Source organism: Entelurus aequoreus, linkage group LG12, assembly GCF_033978785.1.
Source record: "Entelurus aequoreus isolate RoL-2023_Sb linkage group LG12, RoL_Eaeq_v1.1, whole genome shotgun sequence".
Taxonomy (NCBI): Eukaryota; Metazoa; Chordata; class Actinopteri; order Syngnathiformes; family Syngnathidae; genus Entelurus; species Entelurus aequoreus.
In genome coordinates, this window is record NC_084742.1 from 72,939,050 (window position 1) to 72,958,625 (window position 19,576).

The 19,576-nt window shown below is 44.2% G+C and overlaps 1 protein-coding gene across 2 annotated transcripts in view; it reads right to left on the reverse strand.

Annotated features, from left to right (window-relative positions):
• The window catches only part of zgc:162331 (uncharacterized protein LOC793007 homolog), a 192,376-nt gene extending 173,022 nt beyond the window's left edge, over positions 1 to 19,354 (reverse strand). The window contains exon 1 of one of the 2 annotated variants that reach the window (XM_062066658.1): positions 19,030 to 19,354. In XM_062066658.1, coding sequence (XP_061922642.1) covers positions 19,030 to 19,306 — 277 coding nt within the window. In that variant the 5' untranslated portion in view covers positions 19,307 to 19,354. The remainder of the gene's footprint in view (positions 1 to 19,029) is intronic. The other variant, XM_062066659.1, reaches the window with a different exon arrangement.
• Positions 19,355 to 19,576: the final 222 nt, after the last annotated feature.

Here is a 19,576-nt window from a genome sequence, read left to right on the forward strand (position 1 = left end):
CACGGGGACCCAAAAGACTCTCAGTCACATTATTATATTGTCATTTTTTCATTATTATTCAACCTCTAAATTTCATGTCTGTCAATTGATTTGTTTTCTTTTTTGCCAAAGAAAATTGTTTTTTGTGGCAAAAACACACAAACAAATATTTTCTTCCAAAAACTGTTGAAAGTGGAATATTTGATGTGAAGTAATTAGAGTCTTTAATCATTTGTAACAACATTGATTTTGATTCATTATTATTTTTAGCAATGGCAGTTTAAAGGGCCCAACTCATCCAATGTTAATCCATCCTTCATTTAAAAACAACTATCAACTCTTAGATCTCTCCATCAACTTCAGATCGATTGCATCATTTTTAAATGTTTCTTTGTCTTTTGTCATAGAAAACTTCTAAACAACTTTTAACAACACATTTGTGTGATTACCATCAACATTTTCTTGTTATATTTCACCACTTCGCTCTTTTATTACACTTTTTTTTGCTAATAATATTTTTAGAATGTGCTGCTAATTAAAAAATGAGCTGGGGGCCCCAAATGGCCCCCGGGCCACACTTTGGACACCCTGATGTACGAGTTCTTTCTTGTCCGCTCTGTATGATTCATTCCAAAAAGTCTTTTCATTTTGATCATATTGTCCAAACTATTTCCCCGGGGGGCCGCACACTAAGATGAAAACATGCGGGGGCCATTTTGACTATTTTTATTTTCAAAACTAATATATAATATACTTTTTTTTATAACCTTCGAGGCTCCTCTCAAATTTGGTCTGTCATAAAAGTGTTAAAAATCAATCATTCCAATTATTATTCAACCTTTGTCATGATCTGTGGCCCGGATCATGTTTTGCTGTTTTCTGTTAGTTTTGGACTCCCTCAGTTCCTGTTTTATGCGCCCTTGAGTTTCTTTTAGTTACTTATTATTTTCACCTGCCTCTGATTGCTGTTCGGGACGCTCACCTGTTCCCCGAGCACTAATCAGTCATTATTTAAACCTGCCTTTGCCGGTCAGTCAGCTCTTTGCTAGCTTCATGCTCCTGTTACGTGAGTACTGCTCTATGCTAAGTAGTAGCCTTAGCTTCTTTGTTTGCTTCATGCTCCTGTTACGTGAGTACTGCTCTATGCTAAGTAGTAGCCTTAGCTTCTTTGTTTGCTTCATGCTCCTGTTACGTGAGTACTGCTCTATGCTAAGTAGTAGCCTTAGCTTCTTTGTTTGCTTCATGCTCCTGTTACGTGAGTACTGCTCTATGCTAAGTAGTAGCCTTAGCTTCTTTGCTAGCTTCATGCTCCTGTTACATGAGTACTGCTCTATGCTAAGTAGTAGCCTTAGCTTCTTTGTTTGCTTCATGCTCCTGTTACGTGAGTACTGCTCTATGCTAAGTAGTAGCCTTAACTTCTTTGTTTGCTTCATGCTCCTGTTACGTGAGTACTGCTCTATGCTAAGTAGTAGCCTCAGCTTCTTTGTTTGCTTCATGCTCCTGTTACGTGAGTACTGCTCTATGCTAAGTAGTAGCCTTAGCTTCTTTGTTTGCTTCATGCTCCTGTTACGTGAGTACTGCTCTATGCTAAGTAGTAGCCTTAGCTTCTTTGTTTGCTTCATGCTCCTGTTACGTGAGTACTGCTCTATGCTAAGTAGTAGCCTTAGCTTCTTTGTTTGCTTCATGCTCCCGTTACGTGAGTACTGCTCTATGCTAAGTAGTAGCCTCAGCTTCTTTGTTTGCTTCATGCTCCCGTTACGTGAGTACTGCTCTATGCTAAGTAGTACCCTCAGCTTCTTTGTTTGCTTCATGCTCCTGTTACGTGAGTACTGCTCTATGCTAAGTAGTAGCCTTAGCTTCTTTGTTTGCTTCATGCTCCTGTTACGTGAGTACTGCTCTATGCTAAGTAGTAGCCTCAGCTTCTTTGTTTGCTTCATGCTCCTGTTACGTGAGTACTGCTCTATGCTAAGTAGTAGCCTCAGCTTCTTTGTTTGCTTCATGCTCCTGTTACGTGAGTACTGCTCTATGCTAAGTAGTAGCCTCAGCTTCTTTGTTTGCTTCATGCTCCTGTTACGTGAGTACTGCTCTATGCTAAGTAGTAGCCTCAGCTTCTTTGTTTGCTTCATGCTCCTGTTACGTGAGTACTGCTCTATGCTAAGTAGTAGCCTCAGCTTCTTTGTTTGCTTCATGCTCCTGTTACGTGAGTACTGCTCTATGCTAAGTAGTAGCCTTAGCTTCTTTGTTTGCTTCATGCTCCTGTTACGTGAGTACTGCTCTATGCTAAGTAGTAGCCTTAGCTTCTTTGTTTGCTTCATGCTCCTGTTACGTGAGTACTGCTCTATGCTAAGTAGTAGCCTTAGCTTCTTTGTTTGCTTCATGCTCCTGTTACGTGAGTACTGCTCTATGCTAAGTAGTAGCCTTAGCTTCTTTGTTTGCTTCATGCTCCTGTTACGTGAGTACTGCTCTATGCTAAGTAGTAGCCTTGGCTTCTTTGTTTGCTTCATGCTCCTGTTACGTGAGTACTGCTCTATGCTAAGTAGTAGCCTTGGCTTCTTTGTTTGCTTCATGCTCCTGTTACGTGAGTACTGCTCTATGCTAAGTAGTAGCCTTAGCTTCTTTGTTTGCTTCATGCTCCTGTTACGTGAGTACTGCTCTATGCTAAGTAGTAGCCTTAGCTTCTTTGTTTGCTTCATGCTCCTGTTACGTGAGTACTGCTCTATGCTAAGTAGTAGCCTTAGCTTCTTTGTTTGCTTCATGCTCCTGTTACGTGAGTACTGCTCTATGCTAAGTAGTAGCCTTAGCTTCTTTGTTTGCTTCATGCTCCTGTTACGTGAGTACTGCTCTATGCTAAGTAGTAGCCTTAGCTTCTTTGTTTGCTTCATGCTCCTGTTACGTGAGTACTGCTCTATGCTAAGTAGTAGCCTTAGCTTCTTTGTTTGCTTCATGCTCCTGTTACGTGAGTACTGCTCTATGCTAAGTAGTAGCCTTAGCTTCTTTGTTTGCTTCATGCTCCTGTTACGTGAGTACTGCTCTATGCTAAGTAGTAGCCTTAGCTTCTTTGTTTGCTTCATGCTCCTGTTACGTGAGTACTGCTCTATGCTAAGTAGTAGCCTTAGCTTCTTTGTTTGCTTCATGCTCCTGTTACGTGAGTACTGCTCTATGCTAAGTAGTAGCCTTAGCTTCTTTGTTTGCTTCATGCTCCTGTTACGTGAGTACTGCTCTATGCTAAGTAGTAGCCTTAGCTTCTTTGTTTGCTTCATGCTCCTGTTACGTGAGTACTGCTCTATGCTAAGTAGTAGCCTTAGCTTCTTTGTTCGCTTCATGCTCCTGTTACGTGAGTACTGCTCTATGCTAAGTAGTATCCTTAGCTTCTTTGCTAGCTTCATGCTCCTGTTATGTGAGTACTGCTCTATGCTAAGTAGTAGCCTTAGCTTCTTTGTTAGCTTCATGCTCCTGTTACATGAGTACTGCTCTATGCTAAGTAGTAGCCTTAGCTTCTTTGCTCGCTTTATGCTCCTGTTACGTGAGTACTGCTCTATGCTAAGTAGTAGCCTTAGCTTCTTTGCTAGCTTCATGCTCCTGTTACGTGAGTACTGCTTGTCTTTAGTCTGTGCTAAGTAGTAGCCTTAGCTTCTTTGTTTGCTTCATGCTCCTACTGCTTGTCTTTAGTCTATGCTAAGTAGTAGCCTTAGCTTCTTTGTTTGCTTCATGCTCCTACTGCTTGTCTTTAGTCTATGCTAAGTAGTAGCCTTAGCTTCTTTGTTTGCTTCATGCTCCTACTGCTTGTCTTTAGTCTGTGCTAAGTAGTAGCCTTAGCTTCCAGTGCGATCGGCACGTTTCCCCTCTGGCTTGTTTTCTGTTTTGGCACTTGTTGGAGTTTTTGAAAATAAATCATGTTCCTACCTGCAAGTCCTGTCCAGAGTGGTCCGTTTGCATCCCGGGGGAGCAAATCCTGCAGTAAGCTGCGACCCCCCCCCCCCCCACCCCCCCCCCCGCCGTAACAACCTCTCAATCAACTTACCCTTTTTATTTTGTTTTATGGCCTTTTTATCAAAGAAAACTCTGTTCTACTCAAAATATGTCATATTTCCCCCCCAAAATGTTGAAAGTGGAATAATGGATGGGAAGTAATTAGAGCCTTAAATATGTCTGTCATTTGTAACAACATTGATTTTCATTCATTATTATTTCTTAGCAAAAAATCCCCCTAAAAACCTCAAGGACCCAAAAGGGCCCAACTGATAAAATGTTAAAGATCATTTTTTAAAATGATCAAGCCTCAACTCTCTAGACCAACTTCAGATCCACCCGTCGATTACACCATTTAAAAAAATGTTTGTCACACATGGTGCTAGATGACTTGCAGGTCAAGGTGGTAGCGACACATGGTGCTAGATGACTTGCAGGTCAAGGTGGTAGCGACACATGGTGCTAGATGACTTGCAGGTGAAGGTGGTAGCGACACATGGTGCTAGATGACTTGCAGGTCAAGGTGGTAGCGACACATGGTGCTAGATGACTTGCAGGTGAAGGTGGTAGCGACACATGGTGCTAGATGACTTGCAGGTGAAGGTGGTAGCGACACATGGTGCTAGATGACTTGCAGGTCAAGGTGGTAGCGACACATGGTGCTAGATGACTTGCAGGTGAAGGTGGTAGCGACACATGGTGCTAGATGACTTGCAGGTGAAGGTGGTAGCGACACATGGTGCTAGATGATTTGCAGGTGAAGGTGGTAGCGACACATGGTGCTAGATGACTTGCAGGTGAAGGTGGTAGCGACACATGGTGCTAGATGACTTGCAGGTGAAGGTGGTAGCGACACATGGTGCTAGATGACTTGCAGGTCAAGGTTGTAGCGACGCATGGTGCTAGATGACTTGCAGGTGAAGGTGGTAGCGACACATGGTGCTAGATGACTTGCAGGTGAAGGTGGTAGCGACACATGGTGCTAGATGACTTGCAGGTCAAGGTGGTAGCGACACATGGTGCTAGATGACTTGCAGGTGAAGGTGGTAGCGACACATGGTGCTAGATGACTTGCAGGTGAAGGTGGTAGCGACACATGGTGCTAGATGACTTGCAGGTGAAGGTGGTAGCGACACATGGTGCTAGATGACTTGCAGGTGAAGGTGGTAGCGACACATGGTGCTAGATGACTTGCAGGTGAAGGTGGTAGCGACACATGGTGCTAGATGACTTGCAGGTCAAGGTGGTAGCGACGCATGGTGCTAGATGACTTGCAGGTGAAGGTGGTAGCGACACATGGTGCTAGATGACTTGCAGGTGAAGGTGGTAGCGACACATGGTGCTAGATGACTTGCAGGTCAAGGTGGTAGCGACACATGGTGCTAGATGACTTGCAGGTGAAGGTGGTAGCGACACATGGTGCTAGATGACTTGCAGGTGAAGGTGGTAGCGACACATGGTGCTAGATGACTTGCAGGTGAAGGTGGTAGCGACACATGGTGCTAGATGACTTGCAGGTGAAGGTGGTAGCGACACATGGTGCTAGATGACTTGCAGGTGAAGGTGGTAGCGACACATGGTGCTAGATGACTTGCAGGTGAAGTCCAAAGTGATTAGTGGTCAGAGTGAGTGTGCACATTCCTGGGTGTCAGCGTGCCAGTCGCAGGAATTGTGCCGCCGCAAATAGCCGGCAAAAGACAAAAGTAATTGGCTTTCACGATTAGCAGCTCACGGCCATTGAAGGATTTCACATCCACCTTGCAGACACTTTTATCACTTTATCACTATTCACTTTATCACTTTTTCACATCCACCTTGCAGACACTTTATCACTTTATCACTATTCACTTTATCACTTTTTCACATCCACCTTGCAGACACTTTATCACTTTATCACTATTCACTTTATCACTTTTTCACATGCACCTTGCAGACACTTTTTTCACTGTTCACTTTATCACTTTTTGCCGACACTCTGTGGTGGTCCAAGGAGCATGTTGGCATCACCCATGTTGTCCCCCATGTCCAAGGAGCATGTTGGCATCACCCATGTTGTCCCCCATGTCCAAGGAGCATGTTGGCATCACCCATGTTGTCACCCATGTCCAAGGAGCATGTTGGCATCACCCATGTTGTCACCCATGTCCAAGGAGCATGTTGGCATCACCCATGTTGTCACCCATGTCCAAGGAGCATGTTGGCATCACCCATGTTGTCACCCATGTCCAAGGAGCATGTTGGCATCACCCATGTTGTCACCCATGTCCAAGGAGCATGTTGGCATCACCCATGTTGTCACCCATGTCCAAGGAGCATGTTGGCATCACCCATGTTGTCACCCATGTCCAAGGAGCATGTTGGCATCACCCATGTTGTCACCCATGTCCAAGGAGCATGTTGGCATCACCCATGTTGTCACCCATGTCCAAGGAGCATGTTGGCATCACCCATGTTGTCACCCATGTCCAAGGAGCATGTTGGCATCACCCATGTTGTCACCCATGTCCAAGGAGCATGTTGGCATCACCCATGTTGTCACCCATGTCCAAGGAGCATGTTGGCATCACCCATGTTGTCACCCATGTCCAAGGAGCATGTTGGCATCACCCATGTTGTCACCCATGTCCAAGGAGCATGTTGGCATCACCCATGTTGTCACCCATGTCCAAGGAGCATGTTGGCATCACCCATGTTGTCACCCATGTCCAAGGAGCATGTTGGCATCACCCATGTTGTCACCCATGTCCAAGGAGCATGTTGGCATCACCCATGTTGTCACCCATGTCCAAGGAGCATGTTGGCATCACCCATGTTGTCACCCATGTCCAAGGAGCATGTTGGCATCACCCATGTTGTCACCCATGTCCAAGGAGCATGTTGGCATCACCCATGTTGTCACCCATGTCCAAGGAGCATGTTGGCATCACCCATGTTGTCACCCATGTCCAAGGAGCATGTTGGCATCACCCATGTTGTCACCCATGTCCAAGGAGCATGTTGGCATCACCCATGTTGTCACCCATGTCCAAGGAGCATGTTGGCATCACCCATGTTGTCACCCATGTCCAAGGAGCATGTTGGCATCACCCATGTTGTCACCCATGTCCAAGGAGCATGTTGGCATCACCCATGTTGTCACCCATGTCCAAGGAGCATGTTGGCATCACCCATGTTGTCACCCATGTCCAAGGAGCATGTTGGCATCACCCATGTTGTCACCCATGTCCAAGGAGCATGTTGGCATCACCCATGTTGTCACCCATGTCCAAGGAGCATGTTGGCATCACCCATGTTGTCACCCATGTCCAAGGAGCATGTTGGCATCACCCATGTTGTCACACACCAAGTGATCCCAGCAGGCACACGACATTGAAACAACCTTGGGAACATGTTCAGTTAGTTCCAGAAACATCTTCTTGACAACCTTTAATCAATGTTGGGTTCTGACGGGGATTTGACATTGAACATTTTGGGTTATTGTGCGGTACTCTGGTCGTACCGGCTTTGGACTGCAAATGGTAAAGAAAATGGCGGACTGACACAAAGAGCTTTGGGTAAGCCTGCACCTCACATGGAGGTACCATATAATAATAATAATAATAATAATAGATTTTATTTGTAGAAGCACTATACATTGAGCAAACAACCTCAAAGTGCTACAGTCCATTTAAAAAAAAACAAACACAAAAACAAAACAACAATGATTGATTTGATAAAAACTCATCAAGCTGGATGCAATTTACTTGGAGGGGAGGGAGCAGGTGGTAGAGCTGAACGACACCGTGTCCCCCCTCCCTCTGAGCTGTGGAGTCCCCCAAGGCAGTATATTGGGACCTTTACTGTTCCTAATAAGCTGTGGAGTCCCCCAAGGCAGTATATTAGGACCTTTACTGTTCCTAATAAGCTGTGGAGTCCCCCAAGGCAGTATATTGGGACCTTTACTGTTCCTAATAAGCTGTGGAGTCCCCCAAGGCAGTATATTAGGACCTTTACTGTTCCTAATAAGCTGTGGAGTCCCCCAAGGCAGTATATTGGGACCTTTACTGTTCCTAATAAGCTGTGGAGTCCCCCAAGGCAGTATATTAGGACCTTTACTGTTCCTAATAAGCTGTGGAGTCCCCCAAGGCAGTATATTAGGACCTTTACTGTTCCTAATAAGCTGTGGAGTCCCCCAAGGCAGTATATTGGGACCTTTACTGTTCCTAATAAGCTGTGGAGTCCCCCAAGGCAGTATATTGGGACCTTTACTGTTCCTAATAAGCTGTGGAGTCCCCCAAGGCCGTATATTGGGACCTTTACTGTTCCTAATAAGCTGTGGAGTCCCCCAAGGCAGTATATTGGGACCTTTACTGTTCCTAATAAGCTGTGGAGTCCCCCAAGGCCATATATTGGGACCTTTACTGTTCCTAATAAGCTGTGGAGTCCCCCAAGGCAGTATATTGGGACCTTTACTGTTCCTAATAAACTGTGGAGTCCCCCAAGGCAGTATATTGGGACCTTTACTGTTCCTAACATACATAAACGACATGTCATCGGCATGCGACTGTGAATTGTTGTTGTTTGCGGATGACTCTGCCCTGCTGGTATCCGGCAAGGACAAGTCACAGGTGGAGAAAATGGTCAGTGCTGAGCTCTGTAGAACTTGCACCTGGCTCGCTGACAACAAGCTATCCATCCACTTGGGTAAAACTCAATCCATCCTGTTTGGGTCCCACATCAACCTTAAGAAAGTCAATGACTTCACCATAAAAGTGGGTGACATTGTTATCACCAGGAAAGATGAGGTCACCTACCTAGGTTCCATTCTAGAGGCTAACCTTTCCTGTGATAAAATGGCAACCAAGGTCATCAAAAAGGTCAACCAAAGGACGAGATTTCTCTACAGAATCTCCTCTCTGGTCAACAAAAGCACCATGAAGATTCTAGCGGGAACTCTCGTTCAACCCTTTTTCCATTACGCATGCACCTCCTGGTACCCTAGCACCTCCAAAACCCTCAAATCTAAACTCCAAACATCCCAGAACAAGCTAGTCAGGTTACTTCTAGACCTCCACCCCAGATCACACCTCACTCCTACCCACTTCTCCAAAGTGGGCTGGCTCAAGGTGGAGGAATGAGTTAAACAACTTGCACTGAGCCTAGTCTATAAAATCCGCTACACTTCCCTGATACCGAAGTACATGTCAAACTACTTCCTTAACGTAAATGACCGCCATAACCACAACACCAGGGGGAGCTCCACTAACCACGTTAAACCCAGATTCCCAACTAACAAAGGTCTTAACTCATTCTCTTTCTATGCCACATCAATGTGGAATGCACTCCCAACAGGTATAAAAGAAAGGGCATCTCTATCCTCCTTCAAAACCACAATAAAACAACACCTCCAGTCAACTTCAACCCTAAACTAACTTTCTCTGATGATGCAATTGTTGATGACTGAAGTGTTGATACCAACCAATCCTAACCCCCCCCCCCCCACACCTCCATATCCCACACCCCGGATTGTAAATAATGTAAATAATTCAATGTATATACTCTGATGATGAACTTGTGTGATGACTGTATTATGATGATAGTATATATCTGTATCTTGAATCAATTTAAGTGGACCCCGACTTAAACAAGTGGAAAAACTTATTGGGGTGTTACCATTTAGTGGTCAATTGTATGGAATATGTACTTCACTGTGCAATCTACTAATAGGAGTTGGGGGTTAAATCACCAAAATGATTCCCGGGCGCGGCACCGCTGCTGCCCACTGCTCCCCAAGGGGATGGGTCAAATGCAGAGGACAAATTTCACCTCATCTAGTGTGTGATCTTAAAAAGTTTCAATCAATCAATCAATCAATGCTAGAACCACAAATCGCTGCTACCAACAAGTAAAATAAATAGTAAAAAAAATAAAAACTAGAACAGCCTAATAGCTAGAACTAGCACACATATATCTAAAAAAAAAAAAAAAAGGCTTTTTTTAAAAAGAAGTGTTTTTAGCATCCACAGTCTGTGGTGCCCTCAGGTGGTCAGGGAGAGCGTTCCACAGACTGGGAGTGTGATTCCACATTTTCTAGGAGTTATGTGACACATAAGCATCATTTAAACACACAACACCTGCAGAGTGGACTCGATGCACACTGACTTCAATTCAAGTGGGTTGTCAAGAAGGAATTCAAGCCATTAATCCCAACAAGTATTGCATGAATCATGTACACATGCACATGGGGCGGTATAGCTCGGTTGGTAGAGCGGCCGTGCCAGCAACTTGAGGGTTGCAGGTTCCATCCCCGCTTCCGCCATCCTAGTCACTGCCGTTGTGTCCTTGGGCAAGACACTTTACCCACCTGCTCCCAGTGCCACCCACACTGCTTTAAATGTAACTTAGATATTGGGTTTCACAATGTAAAGTGCTTTGAGTCACTTGAGAAAAAGCGCTATATAAATGTAATTCACTTCACTTCACATGAATCATGCAAGTTATTTTGGTTACATGGAAGGTTGTGATGTGATCAGATCAATGCACTTCTTTCACTTCCAAATAAACCCACAATGGACTTTAGTTGTGAGCCAATAAATGATGTACATTGAAGTGAAACATTACAAGAAAGTTGCATTTGGGTCCAAATATTGGGCTCTTTTCTAAAGTGAATTTAATCTATGCTAGCGAATGATTCATCAAGATCAATCCAAATTCCCAAAAATGATAGAGAACTTTATTGTCATTGTACTTGAAATATTGGTTGTCAGTACAAACCCTCCAAGAAGAGAATACGGGCGAGACAGACTGATGGGTCACCACAAGGGCGACGCCCCCTAAAAAGGTAGGAAAAAAGGTCAACACGGGCTTAGAAAGAGGAGGAGAAAACTAGTCCCAAACTAAGCTCCTTTGGAGGGAGGCTCAGTTTGAGAGCACAAAGAAAAAGCTCAAGCAACATAAGCACAAAGCAGCACATATTGCCACACACAGAAGTCAAGACTAGGGGGTTAGATTAGATTAGATTAGATTAGATTAGATAGTACTTTATTGATTGCTTAGTGGGCAGGCATCCGACCTGAAGCTGCTGCCACCAGGGGCGCTGTTTCCTTTGTGATTGTGAGGAGTGAGATTCATGGCTTTCAAAAAGCATTTGTTTGACTGCACTAAATTGAAACAAACTGTAAATGTCCATTTATTAGGGAACTAAAGATTTCATTGAATTAATCTATTTACAAAAATTTAACAATACAGCATTAATTGACGTAACAATATATTTATTTTAGATAAAAAATACATATTTTTTTACTTTATAACTTAATACAATGGAAATGAAAAGTTTGGCGCTGGAACCCTAACCCTAACCCTAACCCTAACCCTAACCCTAACCCTAACCCAACCCTTGTCATGTCTGTGTTGATCATGTTTTTGTTTTGCTTGGTTTTTGGACACTTTTTAGTTCTTGTCTTCACTCCCTTGCTTTGTCACCATAGCAACCATTAGTTTCACCTGGTTCACATTGTCATGTCACACACCTGTTCACGGTTAGTCACGCACCTGTTTTCACTTATCATGTCACTATATAAGCTTTTCTGTTTCTGTTGTTCGTCCTGGCGACATCACACCTTCTCCACACAAATTTATGCTCTGCACCTGTTTACCATAGTTCTTGTTTCATCTCATGCCAAGTAAGTTTTGTTTATTGTTCATAGTTTTGTGCCCACGTGCATGTCTTTTGTTTCATAGTCTAGTTTTCTACTTCCGCATTTGTGCGCGCCTTTTGTTTGTACCTTTTTGTTTGAGTTAAAATATTAAACATGTCCTCACCTGCACGCCACGTATGGTCCAATTCATTTGCACCCCGGGAGAGCAAACCACGCCACAGACAAAGTCCTGACAACCCTAACCCTAACCCTAACCCTAACCCTAACCCTGTGTATATATTGGTAAATGCATGTATTTACATACTTAACAAGGCATGTGATAAAGTACTATGATTTTGACAGCGACTAGAGTCTTTTCTTATGTTTCTTTATCTCAAGATGGATTTCTATTTGACATGTACAAAGTGAATGTGGAAAGGGTTGGCAGAATAATCTTTTAGCTTCAGCCTAGATTCCTGGGCGCGGCCACCGCTGCTGCTCACTGCTCCCCTCACCTCCCAGGGGGTGATCAAGGGTGATGGGTCAAATGCAGAGAATAATTTCGCAACACCTAGTGTGTGTGTGACTATCATTGGTAATTTAACTTTAACTATACCTTTCTGGTCAGGAAATGTAAAGCCATACCTTTCTGCTATGCACCTGAAGTGTACTGATGACCAAATAAAATCATATAAAACCACACCATCTTCAAGTCGCTTTCTGACCGTCTCTTCAGTGGGTGGTCTTGTTTATGTGCCTCCACTTCGACAGCGTCTTCTCCCCGTCATCTTTGTTGTAGCGGTGTAGCGTGCAAGGACGGGAGTGCAAGAAGTGTCAAAAGATGGCGCTAACTGTTTTAATGACATTCACACTTTACTTCAATCAATAACGGAGCAGCATCTCCTCATCCGTGACTCACTAGTGCAACAACAACACCCGAAATGTGTCCCGTGAAAAACCGTCCGACCGGAAGTCTCTAATAAGTAAAGTTCCTTGGGTGAATAATATAGAGTCACTATACCGGTATGTTTTAGTGCTTTCATGGCGAGTTTACTGGCAGATATAAGTAAGAACTTTACACTACTTTATATTAGAAATGGCAACAGTGGAGGATGAATGTCACATAACAAGAAGGTAGAGAAAAGAAGAGGCTAATCGACTACGGCGTTGACACGGACTACAATGACACGCGGAAAATGATCAGGACTTATGCAGATCCCAAATACACATCAGCAGGTATCAATAGATACAAAAAAATTGGTTTTGCATAATATTGCTAAACAAAACACTAAATAATGTTTCCTAATACCATTTTGGGGTCCTTATCCACACCATAATAATACCGAATGTTGAAGCACGGTACGTCTGACTATAGTCCTTATGCTCCAACAATCCATCCAGCGGTGTGGCTTCATAACTTACCAAAGTCGTACTAAAACATTTTGATAGATTTTTGAGTGCCGTGTGTAATGTTCTATATTCTCAATGGAACATTAAACGTTTTGGTGTTGTTTACCTGAGTCATATTGCAGTCCACACGTATTTCTTATGTGTGACTGCCATCTACTGGTCACATTTATCATTACCCCTTGTACCAAATAAAATGGCTTGGAGGTTGCTAAACTCAACCAGAATTAGGCGCAGCGGGTTATAAGGCGCACTGTCCATTTTTGAGAAGATGAAAGGATTTGAAGTGCGACTGCAGCTGTTATTGATATTATTGTAATATCCTGGCTAATGACTTCAGCTATCTTTAGCAGCATCTACACTAAACTGTTATTGATATTATTGTAATATCCTGGCTAATGACTTCAGCTATCTTTAGCAGCATCTACACTAAACTGTTATTGATATTATTGTAATATCCTGGCTAATGACTTCATCTATCTTTAGCAGCATCTACACTAAACTGTTATTGATATTATTGTAATATCCTGGCTAATGACTTCAGCTATCTTTAGCAGCATCTACACTAAACTTTGAATTCATCATCTGGGATTGTTTTGCTGCACTCAAACAATGAGGAAGGTAAGATGGAACATGCTCTAATGGTCCTTCAGACTGTTTCATCACATGTGAAGCAACATTTTGCTCATTCATGCAAGTGCAAGCCAGATGATCACCTCTGCATGTGCCTGATTACACTTACTGTGGTTATTCCCTAAACCTTTAAGAAGATTGTAATACGTGTGTGTGTGTGTGTGTGTGTGTGTGTGTGTGTGTGTGTGTGTGTGTGTGTGTGTGTGTGTGTGTGTGTGTGTGTGAAGCACGTGAGCTTTGCATTTTGTCATTTGCTGACGGCTGTTGTGCTTCCACGTGAGCGCTGGCTGGTGGAGACGAGGCGCACGACTCACATGAGAATAGACGCTGCAAAAAGACGAGAGTGGAGGAAAACAGGCGATTAAAAAGCAGAGTTAGCTAGCAGGGGTGTTCAAACGTTTACGGAAACTTTGATATGATTCACTGTATGTATTTATATCATTTGATATGCTCGACCATATCATTTTGGCAGACAGACTATCTCAGCACAGTTTTCTAATGACCTGTCTGATAGAACCCCACACCCCGTTGCACTCACCCCCATCATAATGAAGTGCTTGGAGAGGCTGGTAAAGGAATATATTGTCTCCAGACTTCCCCCCACATACCAGTTTGCTTATCGCCCTAACCGCTCCACAGAGGACGCCATCTCCTCTGCACTCCACCTGAGCTTAGAACATCTGGAAGGAAAGGACACACACGTGCGGATGTTGTTCCTGGACTTCAGCTCAGCATTCAACACCATCATCCTTGGATTCAGTACCCCCCTATGCAACTGGCTGCTAGACTTCCTCACAGACAGACCCCAATCTGTGAGAGTGGGCAACAACACCTCCAGTGCCATCTCGCCGAGCACCGGCTCCCCCCAGGGCTGCGTACTGAGTCCACGTTGATGACCCATGACTGCTGCGCCAGGTCCACTACTAACCACATTGTGAAGTACACAACAGTAGTGGACCTCATCCGTGACAACAATGACATGGACTACAGGGAGGAGGTGAAACATCTGGTTGACTGGTGCAGAACCAACAACCTGGTCCTGAATGTCGACAAGACCAAGGAGATCATCGTTGACTTAAGGAAGCACCAGTCCAGCCACGCTCCACTCTACGTCAACGGCATAGCAGTGGAGATAGTAAGCAGCACCAAGTTCCTGGGGGTGCAGATAACTGACAATATGACCTGGTCCCTACACACCGAAGCTCTTGTAAAAAGAGCTCAGCAGTGCATGCACTTTTTGCGTGGGATGAAAAGAGCACAGCTCCCTCCCCACATTCTTAGCACATTCTACAGAGGCACTATGCAGTTGGTCAGTAGGCTCTCAATAGTGACTATAGAGAGCCTACTGACCAACTGCATCTGTCTGGACTGGAGCCTGCAGTGCCTCAGACTGGAAGTCTCTCCAGAGAGTGGTGAGGACGGCGGAAAAGATCATCAGGACTCCTCTTCCTCCTATCCAGGAGATGGCAAAAAGCCGCTGCCTGACCAGAGCTCAGAAAATGTGCAGAGACTCCTCCCACCCCCACCAAGGACTGTTTTCACTGCTGGACTCTAGAAAGAGGTTCCGCAGCCTCCGTAGCAGAACCTCCAGGTTGTGTAACAGCTTCTTCCCTCAGGCCGTAAGACTCTTGAACGCATCATAATAATCTCCTCAATTCTCCCACAAAAATGGATGAACTGGCTGTAATATAAAGACAATATAACATACATCCATAAACGTGGATGCATATGCAAAAGTGCAATATATTTATCTGTACAGTAATCTATTTATTTATATCTGCACCTTATTGCTCTTTTATCCTGCACTACAAGCAGCTAATGCAACAAAATGTTGTTCTTATCTGTACTGTAAAGTTCAAATTTGAATGACAATAGAAGGAAGTCTAAGTCTAAGTCTAGGTCGAGTGAGCAGGTTGTGTAACGTGTGACCATGTGTGTTGACTTTTGGTCTTGGTTTATTTGCACCATGACTGGGGAAGGTTGTTTGGATGGGCTCATATATAAAAATGCTGTGCTGTGTACACTTCAAAGTGTAATTTATGGTCATTAACCTGAATTAGTCACACTGTCCACAACATGGTGGCAAATATGTTGCAATTATACTAATGATAACACTTGTGTTGTCTCACAGGCTGTAGTTAGGACACCCCTCTACTAATGACTTCTTCTGTTTGTTGGATATTGTCATTACTGCCACGAGTGGTGGAAATGTGTATTACAAGCGACTACCATACGTACGGACCACAGCTGAGAAACACATGTTTTTTGGTGGCCCTCTAGGGGACGCTCACGACAATGGGCCCCGGCCCTACAGTTAAAAAACACTGCTTTTGAGAATAAGGCGGGAAAGCGTTGGAGGTGCAATCATGTGCTGCAGCTTTCTCTTGGCTCAGCATGGCCAATTGTCCTTAAACGCATCATCTGACTCTTCACACGCTACACAATCCTGCTAGCGTGTTGTTGTGGTGTGCGCACACATGTGGAAACACCAAGTCCTCCAGCCTGTTCTCCAGCTCAAGTGGCAACTTGAAACATGAATGCCTGACCTCAAGTTCAACTCTGATACAAAATTCTAAAATTCAAACAGCCGGGACTTAATCTTTGCCTCATGGGAGATGCCAGCACCACAGTAGACCAGACCAGACCAGAGCAGAGCAGAGCAGAGCAGAGCAGACCAGACCAGACCAGACCAGACCAGACCAGAGCAGAGCAGAGCAGACCAGACCAGACCAGACAAGACCACAGCAGATCACAGCAGACCAGAGCAGACCACAGCAGACCAGACCACAGCAGACCAGACCAGACCAGACCAGACCAGAGCAGAGCAGAGCAGACCAGACCAGACCAGACAAGACCACAGCAGATCACAGCAGACCAGAGCAGACCACAGCAGACCAGACCACAGCAGACCAGACCAGACCAGACCAGACCACAGCAGACCAGAGCAGACCACAGCAGACCAGAGCAGACCACAGCAGACCAGACCACAGCAGACCAGAGCAGACCACAGCAGACCAGACCACAGCAGACCAGAGCAGACCACAGCAGACCAGACCACAGCAGACCAGAGCAGACCACAGCAGACCAGACCACAGCAGACCAGACCAGACCAGACCAGAGCAGACTACAGCAGACCAGACCAGACCACAACAGACCAGAGCAGACCAGAGCAAAGAGCTGGACACAAGTATAGGGACGCCTGCATGGAGTGGAAATGGTAGACCTTTGGGGATGTGTTGCCACATACGTGCTGTTTGGGGGGAAAGTAGAAGGAGGACTTCTTCCACATCAAATTCATCCAATCCTTCTTTTCTCTGCTTGAAATGATAAATACATATTTTGAAGATGACTCACATAATTCAATGTAATTGTAACTATTATTATTATTACTACTATTATTGGGAGGTGTCATTGTTTGCTAGTGGGCGTCTAGCGTATATTTGGATCACAGAAGAGCTAACAGCAAACACACTTCTCAAAGATCCTCTATTTCACACGTGTCAAGTCCCAGGGACCACATTTGGCCCGCCACATCATTTAATGGAGCCAACCACATCATTTTATGTGGCCCGTCATGTCATTTTACCTGGCCAATCACATAATTCAACGTGCTCTACCACATCATTTAAGGTGGCCCGGCATGTCATTTAATGTGGTCTACCATATCATTTAATGTGGCCCGGCATGTCAATTAATGTGGCCTACCACATCATTTAAGGTGGCCCGGCATGTCAATTAATGTGGTCTACCACATCATTTAATCTAGGTGGCCACATATTTTAACCTGGTCCACTACACCATTTAATGTGGTCTTCCACATTATTCAATGTGACCAATAATTGTGATGTGGCCCTCAATAAAATTGTGTCGTATCGAGTCATATAGAGTCTGTATAAAAGGGTGTTTAGGTGTGATATTGGATATCGAGTCATATAGAGTCTGTATAAAAGGGTGTTTGGGTGTGATATTGGATATCGAGTCATATAGAGTCTGTATAAAAGGGTGTTTAGGTGTGATATTGGATATCGAGTCATATAGAGTCTGTATGAAAAGGGTGTTTAGGTGTGATATTGGATATCGAGTCATATAGAGTCTGTATGAAAAGGGTGTTTAGGTGTGATATTGGATATCGAGTCATATAGAGTCCGTATAAAAGGGTGTTTGGGTGTGATATTGGATATCGAGTCATATAGAGTCTGTATAAAAGGGTGTTTGGGTGTGATATTGGATATCGAGTCATATAGAGTCTGTATAAAAGGGTGTTTAGGTGTGATATTGGATATCGAGTCATATAGAGTCTGTATGAAAAGGGTGTTTAGGTGTGATATTGGATATCGAGTCATATAGAGCAGTGGTCCCCAACCTTTTTGTAGCTGTGGACCGGTCCATACCCCCCCCGGTCCGGGAGGGGGGGGGTGTATGGTTTTTATAAATTTTTTTTTGTCATAAGAAAATACAATCATGTGTGCTTACGGACTGTATCCCTGCAGATTGTGTTGATCTATATTGATATGTAATGTATATATTGTTTTTTTTATGTTGATTTAATAAAAAAAAAAAAAAAAATTCTTGTGCGGCCCGGTACCAATCGGTCCACGGACCGGTACCGGGCCACGGCCCGGTGGTTGGGGACCACTGATATAGAGTCTGTATGAAAAGGGTGTTTGGGTGTGGTATTGGATATCGGTCTGATATCAGAAAAACAAATGACATCTTTATACAAACAGTCCGATACAAGCTACATACCACAAAACAACACAATAAAAGCTGGAAAGTGAATTAATATATAAATGTCCTCCACAAAGTTGGTCTTTTATTATATTAGGCAGCATTTTTTACAAAAAGTAAACATGCTAGGCTACTAGCAGCTACACAACCGCTAAGCACAAAATAGCACACAAGCTAGACAACAACAGAGTGTCAGCACATTTGCCAAAATAAACAAGTTTAAAATAATTATAGTTGAGTATTATTAAGTATCCAGTAACAAACGTGTCTGCATCATAACACTTACAACATCATGAGCTTATTGAATTACTGTGGCCACTAGGTGTCGCCCCCCTTTAAAAACAATTAGCACTCCTCATTTACACAGACAACAAAGGTCTGTGCTGAGTAGCTTGGAAATGTTTTCTCATTTCACTTGATCAAACTTCTTGTCACATTCCACACCACAAAGTCAAAGTGCTGATATCGAATGGGATCAACATCAATATTGTGAAAAAGTTGTTCCCAAGTTTATTTTCAATATACGATGTACTGCATGCCCTCATGTTCCCAACTTGAACGCAAAACTTAAGTTGTTGTATCTAAAAGGCTTTTTAACGTCATGATGCATTCAGGGTTTAATATTCCATAAAAATATACTTTTGTTGAGGTTAAAAGTTCTGCTATGTTTACAAAGTCTACCCGGCAACAGACTCACCTGTGTAGTTGCTGGTCGGCGTCTCCGTCTGCACCTTTGCTGTGGTCAGTCCCTCCGGCTGCAGCTGCATGGTGGCGCCGGTCCAGTTACCCGGCGCCGTCGCGGCAGTAAAGTTTTGCAAGTCCTCCGAGACCGGCTCAGAAGTCCGGGTCAGAACCGGCGTGCAGAGGAGCATCACCCAAAGGTGGACGCTCTGAGAAGGGACTCGCACTTTTGGAAACATTGTGAAAGATGTCCTGGTCACATGTTCCGACCTCATTCCTGGACAACACTCCATGATGCTGGCATCCTGAGAGAGAGAGAGAGAGAGAGGGAGAGAGAGAGAGAGAGAGAGAGAGAGAGAGAGAGAGAGAGAGAGAGAGAGAGAGAGAGAGAGAGTTTGTGTTCCTCCCTCGCTTCTACTCGCCTTCGCTCTGACTTTGCTCGCTGATCTCCAGCTGAGCGGACGACTGAGCTCTTGCGTAACAGCTCAAGCCCCTCCCCCACTGTGACCCTCTCACGTGTATCACTTTCCTTGTTTGTAGTCCCCAAGTGTCACTCTGAGGGT